This window comes from Pterocles gutturalis, unplaced genomic scaffold (assembly GCF_000699245.1).
Source record: "Pterocles gutturalis isolate BGI_N339 unplaced genomic scaffold, ASM69924v1 scaffold22913, whole genome shotgun sequence".
Taxonomy (NCBI): Eukaryota; Metazoa; Chordata; class Aves; order Pterocliformes; family Pteroclidae; genus Pterocles; species Pterocles gutturalis.
The window spans coordinates 16,682-34,346 of NW_010126198.1; the positions used below are offsets into that span (position 1 = coordinate 16,682).

Here is a 17,665-nt window from a genome sequence, read left to right on the forward strand (position 1 = left end):
ACTGGGCACGGGGCTGTGTGGCACCATGCAGCCTGGTGCTCTGCAGCGCAGAGGGGTCACCAGCCAGGAGAAATTTATTTCCAGCACCTGGGGTTGGTTTATGACCTATAAACAGGGCTTAAATGTTTGGGGGAAACATAGCTGGGAACTTCTCATGTATTTTGTTCATTTATTGATTTAATTATCTTTTTTAGTCCTGGCTTGTATAGGCCTGCCCCGTTCTCCTTCTCTCTTTATGAAATAGTATTTGTAGCTGTTGTTACAGTTCCTCTTGGAGGAAGGATGCAGCAGTCATTTCGTTTGGACCAGTTTTCATGTGTGTGGGTTGTGCTGGGGCGGGAGGTTGCTGTGAACTGAGCAGTTGGCTTTACTAGAAGCAGTGCCATCCCAGCTGTGCTCTAGTAGCTTTGGATTCTGCTGCCAGAGCAGACCAAGCCATTTATCGATGCCTCCAAGCCTAACAAGCTATTTAGAAAATAAATTTACAGAATAGGCAGAGGCAGAAGAGCAGTGCTTTTATTTCTGGCTTGGTTCTCCTGGGCACGAATGCAGGACGGTGTCAGGGATGTGGCTGTGGTGTCTCGACTCACGATCAGCGCTTCTTGCAAGTGAAGGAAGGTCAGGCTGGCTGTGGGCTGGCACGGAGACCTCTGTGGGTGTTGGACAGCAGGCGGTGTGTGGTTTTGCAGAGAGCGTGGGAACCATCACATAAAGCTAATGGGCTTTGGTGTCAGGTCAGTGATGTTGCTTTCAGTATCCTTGCCAAGCTCCACAAGGAAAATTAAATTTTTTTTCCTCTTTAAGTGTCTTGTGGACTTTAAGCTGACTAATAGCTTTCACTTCTTGACCTAAACATCAGCGCTGTCGATGACTCTTAAAGGTTTGCATCGTTTCACTCAAGGCTCTTCCGTCCTGGATACGTGGTCCTGTATGCTTTGGGCTCTTTGGGGTGTAAATTGCTATTTTGGCTTTTGGCCCCTGACATTTTGTACAGCACAGGCCAGCAGGGACTGTTCTGGGGCTAGCAGGAATACCCGCTCCTCTCCAGGTTACACCGCTCTGAGGGCGGGGATGGCAATATGCAACTCTCACACCAGCTGGAGGCTCGGAGGCCACTGCTCTGTGATCCTGCATCATTGGGAAAAGCAACTCCAGGCTTGGGAGTGAAATACGCTGCGTGACAGCCTGCATCTCATCGTAACGCTGATGCGAATGGCAAAGCAGTTACATTTGGTGGCAGGAGATGGCCGGGCTCTCACCAGTTTGCCTCTCAGACAACAGGTTTTATGCTCAGGGCCCTGACTAGGTGGCACATCCAGAGCAAATGCTCGAGGTGCCTCTGGGCTGAGCCTGTGCTGCCAGAAATCCGCCTGTTTCTCCTGCTCCTGGCAACAAAAACTTTGTCCCCCTCGTTGCGCAGCTCAAAATGACTGCTGGTACGCCTCCGCTCTCGAAAGGCGGGCTGCAGGTTTGAAAAGTGTGAGGTTTGGCGGAGCTGTTAATTATGGGATAGGCTGTTGTTTTTTAGATAGTGTCCCTAGTTAACAAGAATAGTTCTGCTGGAAGTGGATAAGATTCTTCGGAGGGTTTGTGCTTTTATCTGTCATGCAGAGGGTGCTGCCGAAGTTTATCTCTGCGCAGCTATCCTTGCTGTAATTATTCATTACTGAACCATTGCTTCAAGGTGGGGCTGGTTTGACAGTTTTTAGAATATGTTTTTCCCCTTCATGTTATGTTTTTCCCCTAAGAGGGATTTCCCCTTCCCCCACTTGAAAAGGAAAGCAAGTAGGGTTATCATTATAGACTTTTTTCAAAATTCAAAGTTGTTTCTCAAATGCACAATTTTTACACCATTTTAAAGTAGTCTAAAATACGCAGTCTTAAGAAGGTTTAAATTCTCTTTAGTCATATGAATTTGTTACCTGAGTGAAAACCCAAAGCAAAGCTGGGACTTTCCCTCTAGCATAGGAAGGGGTTTGCATATAGGCAATTGCGTTTTGCTTCTTGCTTTCAACTGGGGAGATCTGTCCCAAAACCGTGTGCATCGTCAGCACAGTTTCGAGCGAGCAATGTTTTTAACTGTTGTCTACAGTGGATGAAGAAGAAAGAGGGAGAGAATGAAGCTCAGCAACCTCCGGGAGGCATAAAATGTCTTTATGGCTGACGTGGCTGGTGAATAGGACAGTATGATTATATGGCCGGTGTGTTTCGAATTCTGCTGGGAGAGCTTTGCAGCTTAGAGATAATGGTGATGGCGGCTTACTCGTACTTACCCATTGAATTGCTTTGTGTGCTTAATGTTATTTATTTGCTTATCTGGTACTGATGAAATTTCATCAGCCCAATTGTAATGGGTTTAACTCTCAGCCCTGCCAGGCCTCGCAGGGCACGCTGTAGGAAACGCTTCCCGAGCCGGCACAGGAGGGGCAGCGCTTGGGAGAAAGGCATCTGTTGAGTGGGCATTTCTTCACTGAAAAGCAAGATCCTGTGGGAGCCATGTGGGAGCTGGATCCCCCTCCCTGCCCCTTGACTCCTGACAGTTTGAGGAGTTTTTGTTCTTCTCCACCATGGACTGCTGCACACAGTGGCTCCAGTGCAGAGTGACTCTGCTCCTCTGCTGCAGACACAGCAGGAGGACATTGTGCCGCTTCTGTTGGGAGCTGCTTCTGCTCTCCGTAGCAAACCGTGCATCAGCCCCCAAAATCACTGTGTCCAGGGTGTTTTGTAAGGTGCAGACAGGTTTCAGGTGCTCTCAGGGTCCCACTGAGTGGTTTTTTGATGGATCTTTGTGGCTTCCAGTGGTGCATTTTTCCTTGTAAAAGAAGAGGCAGCACTTTCTCTCCTGTCTCTGAAAAATTAATGGCTACATCCTCCCGAGCCCATCTCCACACCTTTAGCTCTGAGATGGCTGAATCCTGCCGTGCGTGGAGCTCAGTGGGAACGGGGGCTGTCCCTGCCCGGCTGTGAGCAGCACGGCATTAAAGGTCTTCTTGAAAAGCTCAGACAGATAGGAAGATCATCAGCTTCTCTGGAAAACAGCCGGCCGTTTCTCTGTGCTGAAAAGCCCCAGCGCTGGCAGGTCAGTGGGAAGCAGGGTGACAGTCAGGCCTGTGACCAGGGGCCCTGCGCGCCCGCCAGCAGATCCACTGGCCTTTGCTGAATCATTGCTCGCTGCTGTTGTGCCAGGGTTGCACAGATGCTAATGCTTTATTCAGAGGAAAAGTGGAAGATCTTCGGCTGTGTCAGACACTGTCCGTGGAGCCAGCAGACAAGCCTCCGGTGGGGTATGCGAGCTCACTGGCTGTCAAGCTAGAAGTCCCCTCTGGATGGTGTTCCAGGACATTCTTGTCAAGAAAGGACTAAATATATCTTTCCAGGGAGACTGGAGGAGACACTAATTGTTCTTGCCAAAAAACAGGTGGGAGGAAGAGAGAAAAGGAGGCAGAATAAGGAAACAATAAGCCTCATTTCAATCCAGCGCAGCAGATTTGAGTGGTTTGCGTCTGTGTCTGCAGCTGGGAAGCAAAGACATTAGTATCTGTAGTTGTTCAGTGAACTGAGCTGGGCTGGGAGGACTGTTAGGGACCACCGGTTGTGAGTGAGGTGGGAACTGCTTCTCCCATCGTGTTTTCCTGCTAAAAAATGCATGGGGAAAACTGTACCCAGCCCTGTGTGTGCGTTTGGGGCAGAGAGGTCACTCTTCTGTGTACGCACATGCGCAGACACACACGAGCAGCACATCTGTGTGTCATTTTACACTCCTGTTCACGCCCAAGTTGCTTTTGTGCCCTGTGCTAAGTAGGCCTGTAAATAATACCAAGCCAGATGAGACCAGGATATAATCAATATGATCCTTTGCGCTCTGGGATGGGGGCCACCGTATGTCAGATAACCATTTTGGGGGGCAAGAGTTAGGTACTTGGTTCTTTCCTACTTTATACCTCAATTTTTATGGGTGTTTTCTTGTCAGGACAAGTTCTTGAAATTACGTGGTACAGTTCTGTCAAATGGCTTTGTAGCTAAGGCAGAAATTAAATTGCACAGTCATCTTGCTAAGGCTTAAAAAAAGCTGGGTGAGGGATCTGGTTACTAGCGTTGGAGTTTCTCTTGCATGGTTCCATATATCCAGTTGATTTACTGCCAGCAAACAAAACCACGTGAGTTTGCTTTCTTGCTGCTGGTAACCTGAGCTTCACTGCTGGATTCATTCGCTCCTGACGGTCATGGAAAACATGCGATTACACTAATAGCTGATTATTAATCACTGCCAATGGCTGTAATTATATCAGCTATTAGGAAGTCAACTAAAAGCGATATCTGTCCAGCCAGCATGGAGAATAAGGAGAGACACAGTCCCTGCTTCACAGGAGCGGATGATGTTTGTTGGTGACTTCATTTCCTTTGGCAAATAAATGCACGTTAGAAAAATAACTCTGAATTTTAGCCCCTTTCTACTTCTGCTCCAGCGTGCAGAGCTATTTACTGTGCCCTGCTCCATACCATGGTGTTGGCTTTCTGAGCACTGCAAGAAGGACTCGGGGTTAAGCAGCCGTTGTGCTGTCATCTCAGCCCCACAACCAGGCAAGACCCTCTTCTCTAAGAGTGCCTGGCCCTGGTCTTGAGCTGTGACCTTCCCTGAGCACAGTGGTGTGATTTCAGGGAACAAAATAGGTATATCGTCTTACAGTGGCTGAAAAGATGGTTGGCTCTTGTTGGCTGATTGCTTGTACAGGATGTTTAATGCTCCTGGAAACTGGCTGACAAACTGAAACCATCTCATGGGGCGGTAGGTGGGAGCGCACCAACTGGGCTCCAGGTGAAGGCGTGTTGTGTCAGATTTTGTCTCATGGGTGTTTGTTTTTATTCTCCTCTTCAGGTAACTTTGCTGAGAGACAGCGGAGCAGTGTCAGGACGTCACCACGATGGAGGATCACGCAGCTGGCCAGGAGAAGCACATCCCATCAGGTGAGCACCTCCAGGAGGAGACAGTGTAAAGGACCTGCCTCACCCACCGCTGAGAGAATGTCCTAAATGGGGAGAGTGGGGCCAGCGTGGCGGTGGGAGGGTCCTTGGGGATGGCCAGGAGGAGATGGGATGTGTGTCTGGAAGGTTACTGGGGATCAGCTGGCTGCAGCCGGTGGGCAGTGGGTAGCCCACAAGATGCTCAGATGTTCGTAGTCATAGGAACATGCTGCTGTTTGATATTGTTGCCCAGCAAGAGCAGAACAACCCACCCCCAGTATCCAGAACAGTGGTGATCTTACTGCTGCAGCTTTGCAAATGTATATTTCTGTGTTCACTCCTCAGTTTGCTATAAAAATCCAGCACTGCTTTTATTTGGAAACACAGCTCAAGGATGCTGCTTGCTGCCTGCTTTTCTCACCTGCACAGGGAGTTGGGGAGCACTGAACAGAGAGTTTTGGGAGCGGGGGCCATACAGGAATCTTTTGCACCGTATTTCAGACCTGCATTTCTCCAGAAGCTTTTCCTTTCTCATTCCATCATGGTCCACAATTGAACTTGGAAACCCAGCAAACCTAGTGGGACTCACTCCCGGATATGCTCCATATACACGTCATCTTAATTTTCTTTTCTTGAGGTGCTTTGGACACAGCTTACACCAGACAAATGGACTGCCTCTGTCCTGGAGAGAATCCATAGCATCCATTCATCCCAGACTCTGCAATGCATTTCAGGCTGAGCTCCTCTCAGCCTGCAGCCCCAGCTTCGCACATCACAGCTTTCCAGGGGTTTTGCTTGTGTTAGTTTGAATCTTCTTTTCCAAGTTGTTTTCTCCACTTCTCATTATTTTATTTGCCCAGACTCCTTGCAGAGAGCAGACTTGTACCTCTTGCCCTACTCTTCCAAAAGATGACTTTTGCAACCAAGTCTTCACACAGTACATTATGTGCTGCACCAAACCCTTTACAAAGACTTGCTGGTTTGCAATGATTAGAATTAACACATCATGGTTACGTTCAGCAGCCTGCTCTGGGAGGGAGGCTAATGGCTCCAGAAATGGCAGAGGGGACAACAGTGGCTCAGAAGTTGTATATCATCTTTTCTGCTTACGTTGCTAAGATCTCCTTTCCTTCTCGTGCCATGCTTTGCTGTTTCTAGCTGTTCGGTTCACTGGGCTTTGCTTTTGCTGATGGGTTTCCACTTGTTCCTTTTGGTGATGACACTGGCACTTTTGATTGGCATTTTCACGCTTTGCTTGCTTATTAGTTCAGGTGTTTTATACTCTCCAAGGACAGTTTCTTGCTGCTGTGGATCTGGGCAATCAGGGGTCGTAACGCACAAGCCATAATTTCTGGCCAAGGACTTGTTCTAAGTATTTGAATGTTTTCCAGGCTATCCCCTTCAGATACCAGTCGATGACGGATCGGATGAGCCTGTTTCTGAAACATCTGACGCTAAGAGCACCCCAACTACGGAAGGTGGGAGCTCTTTGACTTACTGCTTTGAAACCATGATGGATGGGGTCGTGGTGAACCTTGCCGAAAGACTCGCTGTGCCGTATTCTGGTGGGGTTTCTCAGGAGGAGTGTCTGCACTCTTGCACAAATGCTCTTCGTTAGTCTCATCACAAGCAATGTTTGCCACTCTGCAGAATGTGATAATGACCTTTAAAGGTGGAGAGTGGGTTGGAAGGCAAGAGAAGGTGAAGTGTTTATTATAGTTCAGGAGGTTGCTTGCAGTTTGTTTCCTGAAGACTTTTTACACGGTGACCGCGAGCTCCCGTTAGCTCAGCACAGCTGGGAGCAATCTGAGGTGGCGTGCTCCCAGGGCCAGTGGTTTGCATCGTTGTGCTCTCCTGGGATACTGACAGTGCATCCTGGTCGCTGTGTTCCCCTTCAGAGTCAGCTGTGCCTCACAGCTCTTTTCTTGCCCCTCTGTATTTATATGTTCATTAGTACAGCATGAGGAGATGGGCAGAGTCTATACATAAACCAAAGCTTTGTGGGGATGTAAAGATCATATTGGTAGGACTCAGGCCATGTCCCTGCTGGTCCAGAGTGTTATCTGAATGCATTCATAGAAAGAATCTAATTCTGAACTGGTCTAGAGACTTGTGCACAGTTTTAATTAACTTCACTTTTTGTTTTCCTCTGGCTGCTTTAATCCCAAGTAACTGTCTCTTGGAGACTTCAGGTAAAGGCATTCGTTTGCAAAATTTATCTAAAAGAAAGGTGGACAGAGATGCTGACCAGTTCCAGCCCTGTCCCACTGGAGGTGTGGGCCAACAGTGATCTTCTGTGGAGTGGCTCTGTTCCCATGTATGTGGCTCAAGAAATCAGTATGTAAAGCCTGGCTGGTGCAGAAGGGGATGATGTTGTCCCTCTTTCCAGTTGGATCAGGGCTGTCATGACGATGGGAGCTGTTCTTTCCTGCTCCAGCCGGGTGATGTCCCCATGCAGACAGCATGGCTGTGCATAGACCAGGCACCAGTCTTTGGCTGTGTATCTTCAGACAGTGTTTATGGTGAAGCCTCCAGCTGCGTAAGGAGTACGCTGGAGATGTGTGATTTGTGTGGCAGAGGGGACAGCTTACAGTGTCCTGGCGATACTGGCTTTGCTGTGTCGTGCTCGGTTGTCTCCCTCCTCCAGCACTGGCTCAAGGGAGGGGGTCGAGTGCTTTTCTGAGCAAAAAGTTCTTCAGGCATGTCCTGGCCTCCGCAGGGTTTTGCCACTCACCGGCTGTGTGAAAGCTGCGTTGTTTTTCAGATGCCACTGCACCTTTAGTGGAGGAAGGAGACCACGAGGATCAGGGTGGTGTCGAAGAGCATGGGGAGATCCCAGAAGGAACCACAGGTGAGGGAGGCCAAGGTGCAGTTTCATCTCTTGATGCAGACACAGCAGAGAGCCGGACTGGTTAGTGCTTTAAAATAACGCTGCAAAACCTCCTGCAGGCGTGCTTTGCTCCTTACACGTGCTTCTTTCTTCTCCACAGCCTGCAGAAATAATTCCTAGCTTATAATTGTCCTCTTGCCTTCCTCAGCCTGGGGGAAACTTGCAGCCTTTTCTTCTCTCTTTCTCAGCTCCACATCTCACAATCTTTCTATCTGGTGTCTCTGTGGTGGCTTTGCCTCCCATATCCAGGCTAAGCGCTTACCTGCGATCCCAGTCATCTCTGCCCCTCTGCCAGCAGCCCTGCTGTGCTGGTGAGGAGAGGTGTCACCGCAGGACCTTGTTGCTTGTCTCACTCTCGTCCAGCCTGGCTCATGCCGTTGTCTTTGAAGTGACAGGTGAAAACCAGGCCACTGCAGCAGTTCTTTGTCCGCTGGTATGTTTTAAGGATAATGCAGAGGAAGTGAAGTGGCTAATTCAGCCTGAATGCTCTGTGGGGAATTACTGCACCTGGGCCTGGTTTTCCAGGGAGGGATGGGGGTCTTCCGGAGGCAGAGTGAGAAGGGAGTGAGCTGCAGTAGTCCTGTGTGTGTACAAGAGGGCAGGAGCTCCTGGGAGAGTCAGGTCTGTATGTGAAAAATGAGAATGTGTCCCCTGTGCAGTAGCTGCTGTCCTTTCCTGCATGCATCAGGCAGGACCTGAGAAAGGTGGTGGGTGGAAATGGGCTTCTGCCAATGCCCAAACGCTGAAACAAGCCCAAACACACTCCCTCGGGCAGCCAGATTGTCTGTCCTGCATCCAGTCCCCAGGCTGCCGGTGGAGCCTGGGGCTGAAACGCAGAGTCGCTTGCCTGCTAGCAAGGATGTGCAGTCTCTGCTTCAAGATCTGACTGTAGCAGGGAGCCAGGAAGAAGCAGTATGTCCTGAACTCCTTGGAAAAAAATGGGGAAGACAGAGAAAGTCCTGGTTTGACCATAGAACTGTGACATACAAATATTAGTGATTAAGCTGGTTTGAAAGTAGTCATAAATTGAAAAAATTCTGATAGAGACAAACCATCACGTCTATGAAGAAAGTTGTGCTTCTTGAATGTACCAGTTTTCCTGAAGCATCAGATTTATATCAGACAGATTTACTGGTGCCAGGTAGCCTCTGCAGAGTTCCTTACAGCAGGCTGGGTAGGGCTCAGGTAAGAGTCAGGCTTTCAGAGTGCTGCCAGCAACGTAAACGCTATGTGGGGGCAGAAGAGGAGATATAAATTCACAAGTTTCCCTGCTCCTGAACGAGCCTGTTTTCTGCACCTCTGCCTGAAGGAGCTTGTACTAAGCTGCCACCCAAGATGCGCGAGTCGGTGAAACGCTCCTCCAGCCTGCTACAGGCTGAATAGATCTATGTAGATCCATCATCGGCGTGGGCTGAGTGCCTTTCTGATGCTGCCCTGCTCACGGTACAGCACTGATGGGCAGAGTCAGCAGGGAGGTAAAGAAATTCTCCAGACACACGCTTAAACTTAATTCTTGTTTTCATCGTGTTTTTTCCCTCCTTTCTCTGAACTGGGACCAGCTGAAGAGGCGGGCGTAGGAGCCACTCCCAACCTGGAGGACCACGCTGGAGGAGATGCTGCCCAAGGTTAGTGAATCCTCTGTCGCTGGGGTCCAGTTACTGCTGCCCACATGCGGCTGGTTGCTACTGGCTTGGGAATTTTCTTCTGTAACGCAAATGCTCTGCACTGTGTGAGCGTTTGTGCAGTTCTCCCTGTTCCTGACAGGGGAGGGTCATACATGCTTTGAATGTTCCAACATACTCATTTCAGGGAACTGCAGCTTTTCATGTACCAAATTTCTCTCTCAGATGGCCGAAGCCCTGGTGCTTGTTTGTCCGGTTGCAGAACAGGGCATCCTCCAGGCTAGAGAAGGTGATAAACACAGCGGGGATGGTGCAGCTGGCCGGGAGGAGCTGCTCAGCGTTGAACAGAGTCGGTTTTGAGCCCTGCACGTCACACATTAAATAAGTGAATTGTTTAATTACTGTCTATTTCTAATGTAAAACATGTCTCAAACCTACTCACTGATGCCCTGACATTCTCATCCCGGTCTCAGGGAATGGGACAAAGCCAGGCACGGTGGGCAGTGAGTGTTTATAGAGCATTAATTGTACATCTGCTCAGATAAGCCGAGAAATTATCCAGGGACCTCTTGGCTATCTGAAAAACCTCTCGTGACTCTTCTCAGTTCAGACTTGATGGAAAACTTCAGGATGGGATTTCCCAAAGCACCCAGCGCTAGCTTAATTCTGTGCCCAACGGGGCGGACTTACGGGTTCAATCTCACTTTGATATTGCTGTCTTGCTAGTGCTAATACGCCATAGCGCTAATTTGGTGCGCTGGTTAAAATCTTAGTTAAACCCCATTTTGTAAGGTAGTTTCCTGTGCAGTAGACGTAAAAAATTCTCCAGTTGCTTGAGCAGCGTCTTTCCTCCTCGTGGCTGCATTAGTGCATTTACAGACATCCGTGCCTTTTAAAGAAGGAAATAGGTCTTTGCCTTCTCAGCTCAGGGCGGAATTCAGGTCATCTTTGCTTTCCACACACAGATAAGCACAGTTATGCACAGTCTGCTCCCTGCAATTAAAATAAAACCCTTGCTTGCCTGTCCAGTGGTTCTTGGACTAGCAACCCTTCTGTATTTAAAATAGTGGTGCTGCTACAAACAAGAAATCAGAATTGTTAGCAGGAGGGGGGTGAAGTTCTCTCTTCTGTCTGCCCTGTTCAGTCTGGTCCTAGCTGCTGTTTCTCACCAGATTTTGTTAAGACCTTTCTGTACTGTCCTTGGATCTTTCAGCTGTCAGATATGGGGACATACAGCTAACTGGAACTCCGAAATGACATCTATATGACATTTCTAGGTTCTTATGTAAAGTGTTACTTCTCTGAAAGTGGACTTGGAATCATAGAATCATGGAATCCTTTAGGTTAGGAAAGACCTTTAAGATCATTGAGTCCAACCGTTAACCTAGCACTGCCAAGTCCACCACTGAACCGTGTCTCTGAGTGCCACATCTGCTGCGTCCTTTTAATGATGACGTGATTCTTTTTGATTTGGAAGAAAATGATTCACAATGCACACACAGAGTCATGGATATCTTGTTACTAGCTACCTTAATTTTTCGTGTTGCGGGATTTGAAAAAATGATCTTTCAGTGAAGATGGAGCGTGTTAAAATGCCTTTGGAGTCACAGGTGGAGAAGTGTCTTCTGATGCCCAGTTCTCGCTCTGCTGGCATTCTGCCAGCTCTCGACTTCGTGCTGCATGTTTGTCTCGGAGCCACTGACAGCTCCTGGAGTATGGAAGTACAGCTAAGGACCTGACTGTCCAGTTCTCTGCGCCAGCGGTCGTTAATGGTCATGTTGTTCGTTTGCAGAAGAAGTGACCCAGGATGGTCTGCTGGCTACTGCCTAAACATTCTTCAGATCCTTGTGATTATAAAAGGGGTCTCGTGATGCCACATTTCAAATATTACCTGCCAATAGGTGCCAGTTTAGGATTTGTCTTAAACCACAATTTCCAAGGTCTTTGTGGGGTGGTTTCACTTAACTGTTGTGGATAAAATTGGTAAAACGTTGATAAAAACTGAGTCAGTCTTGACTACTTCTTTTCTTGTTTTAGTCTTGTTTGTTAATCTAGCAAAGCAACAACTGGAATCTCAGTACTGAAGTGCTCTGATCTGAGGCTCTTTAGTGCTCCCCGTCAGTGCTCAAAAAGACCAAAGAGTATTTGAAGATGGACAAATTGATAAGATAAGATGCACATTCTTACTAGGGCATTTGACTTTAAAGCGATTTACCTGTGTTCAGGGTCGATTCTCCATTGCTCAGTGCATCTTCACTTCAGCTGAATGAGTTTCTAACAGAAAAACTGCAGCTCAACCAGAACATATGGCTTAATGCAGCAATTGTTGGGTGAAATTGTGAAGGTCTGTGTCATGCATGAGATCAGCGATAGAACATAATTCTCTCTTTTTTTCCCTCCCAAAAACAAGATCTGTGTCTCTGTGACCTTAAGTTCTGGGTTTTAAATGTCACATGTTCTACTCTACCCCAAATGGTGGCAGCACCGCTGGAGCTCTGATGAGCCTGAGCGGGTGCACAGTCCAGAACTGCTGTGGCCACGTGGCTGCAGCCACATTTTCCTCCTAGTGCTTTCCACCGAGGTGGTCTGCTTCACTGGCTGTTGAAATACACAGCAGGGAGAGAGGAGACGTAGGAGCTTCCCCAGGCTCATGAGCAATGTTCTGGAGAAAAAAGCAGAGATGGTTTGAGCTCTGGGAGGATGTCACTGGTGCCGTGTCTGCATGAACATCTCCTGCAAGGAGGGAGAGAGCTTGAAGGGATTTTTTGAGCCCGTGAAGGAGGGGAGGGCGTCTGGCCTGTTTTGTTCGGGCTCTTGAGGGAAGAAGAGGTGCTCACTGACCAGCAAATTGGTGGTCCAGTGGTGGTGTTAGATGAGGAAATGGGTGTGTTTCTGGCTTCTGAAAACCTCTAAAGCTGACTGAGGTCATAGAGCGCAGGTGTGGCTGATGCTGGCCTTTATGGCACATGCCTGGGACACACCAACCAGCTCCGAGACAAGGTCCAGGGAGGGGTCTGCCACCCCACCTGCTGTGGCTGTCACTGCTCCTGGTTCCCATGGGGATCAGAGTTTCTTTAAAGGCAAAAGTCACTATAGGAGTGAGTTGTCTGCTCCGTGGGGCGATGTGGGACTTGCTTTTATTCTCTAGACTGATAGTAGAAGTCCGTAGTCTCTCTTCAGCGTTACATGACTGCCTGCCTATTTGACGTGCCTGTGCTAATTGTTTCCCCGTGCTTCGTCCTTTGCGTCTTTAACTCCAGGGGAGCCAAGCTCTCCAAAGCTGCAGCCTGGCCCTCAGGAGCGTGTGGGAGATGCAATAAAGAGAGAAAGCCAGCCCACAAAGCAGGTGGCTGGGGTTCTTCAGCAGCCTCTTCTGTCGTGTGAAATGAAGGCTCCCGCAGCAGCTCCCACCAGGATTGAGGTCACCATCCCGATACCCCTGGATATGTACCAAGGCTCCAGACCATCTGAAGACGACAACGAGTTGTGGGATCATCGAGGCAGAGAAGGCATTGGTGTGGATCCAGCGCTGGGAACGGAGCTGGGTCGTGATGTACGCACTGAGAGGGTGGCAGGAGTGGGTGGCACAGGTGACTCCCACGTTAAAGATCGGCCATCTCCCTTGTCTACCAGAGCTCCATTAAAAGAAGATGCCAGTGGATGGGAAAGAGATGAGGACCGTGATATTGATGAAACTTCTGAACAGGATTTGCTTTCCCTGGTGAGACATCAGGTTTCACCAGGACCTGAAATGGGCTTGTGTCCAGCAACAGCCAAGGAAGCTCTTGAAGAATATGCCTTTGATGAAAAAAAGTCCAAAGAGGTCCTCGGAGACACACCAAGAGAGGCACTTCTTGTTGAAACTGAATCACACAGGGCAGGAGAGGTCCAGGAGGAGAGGAGACAGCCATTGAAGGGGGAAGAAGACACAGAGGTCACCCCATCAGAGCCTCCTGAAATCATGTCCCAGAAAGAAGCTGAGCCTGGGGAGGGAGAAGATTCTGGACCCTTACTAGAAACAGCCAAACTCTCTGATGAGGTAAAAGATGATGTGGAAGATAAAGGTGCTCCTTTGGAAGAGGCCGTGACAGATACAGGAGAACGTCGGACGCCCAAGAAGAAACGTCATGCCCATGCTGCAGAGAAAGCAGTCAGTCGTGTTCCTCTCCTAAAAGGTGTGTGCAGCGTTTGCCCTGAGCTCACATTGCTGGTGGCTTGCTCACGACACGGCTGCCTGAACCAGCACTCCAGCTTGCTGCCACCTCTCAAATCCTGCTGCTTGGGAAATGGCCTGAGCCTTTGCTGTGGAGTGATCTACAAAACACCGCTGCTGCTTCCTCCTGCTCCTTCCCCCTTTAGTTTAATCCTGGATGTCCCGGCGTACTTGCCAGATCCTTCTGCTTCGGTTTTGCATCCCTTGCATGGTGCTGGCGTGTCCCCGATCATGCTTTGTTCACCTCTTTTTTTTTTTTTTTTTTTTTATTTCCTTGGATCTGTGGGGTGGGCACCTTAACTCACACCTGGCACCTTTCCTGAGAAGATGAAGACCGGATGGACGTTGTTCTGGCATGTTGGAGTGGGGCTAACCCGGCGCACGCTGCAGCTTGTTCCAGCAAGACACGTGCCATCTGGTTTGCATGTGTCCGCTGTCCGGTCCAATAACTCTTTGTCTTGGCTTTCCTCAAGAGGAGGGAGGAGGAAAAAGGCAAGCGAGAGGGCAGGTCTAACCATGGGAAAGGCCTCGCTTTGGTCCTGTTTCTTGAACTTTTCCCTTAAATATCCACTACTGACCGCTGGCGGAGGCAAGGTCTGCAGCTGGCTGGACCTTCACCCGCTACAGGGCACGTCTCATGCTCTCATGAAGCATCCTTCTCTGATCCCAGTTCTGATGGCGTGTCCCTGGGTGGTCCAACACCGTGGCTGTGTTTGGGGTGTTTTGTGGGAGCTGCCTGTGTGTGGAGGCCTGGCTCTTGGGCACATCTAACAGCGTGGGTGTCTCTGGGCTGGGCTGGGCTGGGAGGGCGGTCAGACCCTGGAGCTGCTGCATTCGTGCAGCAGTCTCAGTCTTAGCTGTCTTGGGTGAAGGTCTGAGTTCACCCCTCAAAGCATGAGCATCCCTGCCAACAGAGCAACTCTCAGACCTTTTCTTTCTCTGAGAGCTATTTTCCACCTTTACTGGGGGTCAGAGGGACGTCACTAGGGACCCTACTCAGTGGCCAAACACAGGTTTTGCAGTGAGTTGTGTTGGTAAACTGAGGCAGCAGGACACACGTTAGAATGGTGTCTCACTGTGTTGTACCTCAGCTCTGGCTGTCCAGAGCCTGGTCTGGGGGGAGCTCTGCCTTTCACCCCAGTGCTGCATCCCAAAAGCTGGCTTGGCTGCTTCTGTTAGCCTGGAAATCTTGCTCACCGCCTCTCTGGTTTGCGGCAGAGAGACGTGTGCTCTTTGCTGCGCGGGGTTCATGAAGAAATTGTTGGTGTAGCTTTTTCCATTGGAGCTAAAGCTCAGAACACATTTCTCGTTGTTCGCTACCTAATAATCCAGCGGGAAGCTTCGCTCATGTGCTGCAGGGCATTGGCATGGCTTGCTATCGCTCGCATCGGAGCCTGAAACCGACGGCGGGTTGGGGATGCATTGCCCAGATTCAACCAGTTTTACATTCAATAGGAGGAATTTCTTTAATTATTTAATGGTCTTTTCCTTCAAAGACAAGAGATACCTCGTGGGTGTTCAGCTCCAGTCTTGCTCCAATCTGCAGTTTAACTGAATTTGGGAAGGGCAGTGCATCCAGCAGCTCTGGGAGCGGCTGCTGGGATGGGTCAGGGTTGGCAGTGCTGGATTAACAACATTGTTCGTGTCGCTGGAAAAGGGCTGACCCCCCCCAGCAAGTTTCCAAAACACTGGGGAGAATACCAGCAGCTTTTCCTCCCATATTAGAGAGGAATTATCTGCAGACCGGGAAAAGGGGCTTTTTAATGAGTGCCTTACAGTACAAACATTGCTTCCTCCCTGTTTCTAATCTCCTAATTAGCAGTACTGCAGGCTGTGCTTGTAGATGAATGGGACAAAACACTGAAATATTGTCAGTTGCTCTGTGCTTGATATGAATCAAGTAGGACAACAGCGAAAGCCTGAAGACCCGGCAGGGTCTGACCCCGCAGAAAGCAGGGTGTCAGGAGAGATGGGAATGAACAACAGCTGGGTAGAAAAATGCTTTGCAGAGTTAACAACAACTTTAAATGAGATTGTGGGCAACCTGGTGCTGCTAGGACTGGGGCAATTTTAGTCCTTTTTACATGATTGTTAGAACTAGTGGGTGTTTTAGAGAGGGAGATTTACGTTTAGGGTTGAAGAGAACTGTTCTGTCCTAAACTGAGCAGATGCTGTGGGAACTCAGTGCAGATCTGGGCAGAATGGTCTCATACAGACCTTGCTGCGTGTGTCCGATGCTCTGGTGATGACTGATGCGCTGTTGCCTATGCACAGGATGATCTGTTAACCCAGAAAGAATGTGTTTACGATGTGGAAGTATTTCTGCAAGAAATGAGTGACTTTGTAATATTTCTAAGAATAGTGTTTAATTTAAAGGAACATGGAAACCCCCCCAGCATGCATGTTGCTGTGGCACAGGCATTATCACCTCTCCAAAGTTTACTGACCGGTCCCAAGGAGTGTAACTGTGTGTTTCCGTTTGTCAGGTCATACTGACAGCAGAGACAAGGAAGGGACTGAAGCTGAGGAAAAGAAACCGAAGGTAAGCTAAAAAATGAAACCAGAGGTGACATTAGCCCACTGAGTGCTGTGCACGTTCCTGACTCTCTCCTGCTCTCCTGGCCTGTGCTAGTGCCTCTTAGGAACCCTTGCCATTGTTTTCCATTCTTCCTTACATCTTCCAAGAGTGGTTTGGTTGTTTTTTTTTGTTCCCTCATCGTGGTTTGGATGGTGCAATCCATGGTGATCTTTGAGGGCGAGCAAGCAAACCAAATGTAAACCAAACATGTGGTTCATGGGGTTGGGCGGGTGGTGAGAGAAATAATTTTCTGAGCCTGAGACCGGAAAGCAGACATCTGGCTTTGCTGGGGCAAACCGGCGCAAAAGCAAACTCAGAAGGCTGTACTGGGCACAAGCAGCATATCAATGAAAAGAGCAAGATGTGTAATTAAAAAATTAAGTAATCTAGGCATTGCAGATGCTGTGTTCTGGGTGAGGAACAGTTTGGGTAAATTTGAGAAGTTTAAATATATCTGTCACAGTGCTGATTTGGAGGAGGTTTAGTTCAGCGGGCTGTTAGCCTGACTAGTGCCTGGGAGAGATGATGGACAAGCTGATGGACAATTTAGTGGGTGAAGAGTTAAAGGTGAGGAATATAGTTATTTTCAAACAATGTGCAATTGGGTCTTTCACTGGGGAGGTCTGCGGGGTTGTATCAGGCTAGGCATTTGCCATGGTACCAAGCAATTGTCTGGATAAAAATTGATGATCTATTGTTGACAAAGTGGGTATGGTGGGACTGAATGACCTGGGAGCAGTCATCTGCAGCTCCCAGAAATGCTGGTCGTGGTGGTGCTGTACCTGCAGCATCTTTGCCAGTGGAGCTCATAGAGTTTGGGAGCAAACAGAGCAGTTCAGATGGTAAAATGTGCCATGGTGTGGAGGGTGGTGGCAAGGGCAGGTTGTCACGGAGTGATGCTTCTCCCAGAAAGGGGCTTGGGTGTTGCTGCACCCTGTGGGAGGAACAGAGCTGAGGTATCCCATACTTGCCCGTGTGGATCCCAGCAGTACCCAGGGTCAGTACCAGCCATCGCCCATCCCACACCCAGTTCTGTATTGCACCTTCTAATCCTATTTAATGTCATTGATCCCCTTTTGTTTCCATCCCATACTGATTTTTTTTTGTTCCAATTTTATTTTGTTTCCATGTTTAAGAAAGCCTCATCTTCCACTGTTAAAACCCCAGGCAGTAGACCCTCCATCCCCCCCCAACGACACACCTCCTCTAGCACAACCCCTTCGAAAGCACCCTCCAGCCCTGCTTCCGCCTCTAAACGAGTGTCTTCTGTCACATCCCGAACTACCAGTACAGGAATGCAAGAAATGAAAGCCAAGGTAAGGAAATAGGATGTGAGAGAGGCAAAGCTGCCTTGGGGAACACCTTAAGGAATTCCTGACAGCGCTGACAGCACTTGGCTG

General features: G+C 49.0%; 1 protein-coding gene across 1 annotated transcript in view; it reads left to right on the plus strand.

Moving 5' to 3' along the window:
- Nucleotides 1-4,892: 4,892 nt before the first annotated feature.
- LOC104465736 (microtubule-associated protein tau-like) overlaps nt 4,893-17,665 on the plus strand; it is a gene marked incomplete at both ends in the record, with an annotated part of 25,542 nt that continues 12,769 nt past the window's right edge. Inside the window, 7 exon segments of the mRNA XM_010078902.1 lie at nt 4,893-4,965; nt 6,354-6,440; nt 7,727-7,813; nt 9,412-9,477; nt 12,735-13,649; nt 16,174-16,229; nt 17,402-17,581. Coding sequence (XP_010077204.1) covers nt 4,893-4,965; nt 6,354-6,440; nt 7,727-7,813; nt 9,412-9,477; nt 12,735-13,649; nt 16,174-16,229; nt 17,402-17,581 — 1,464 coding nt within the window.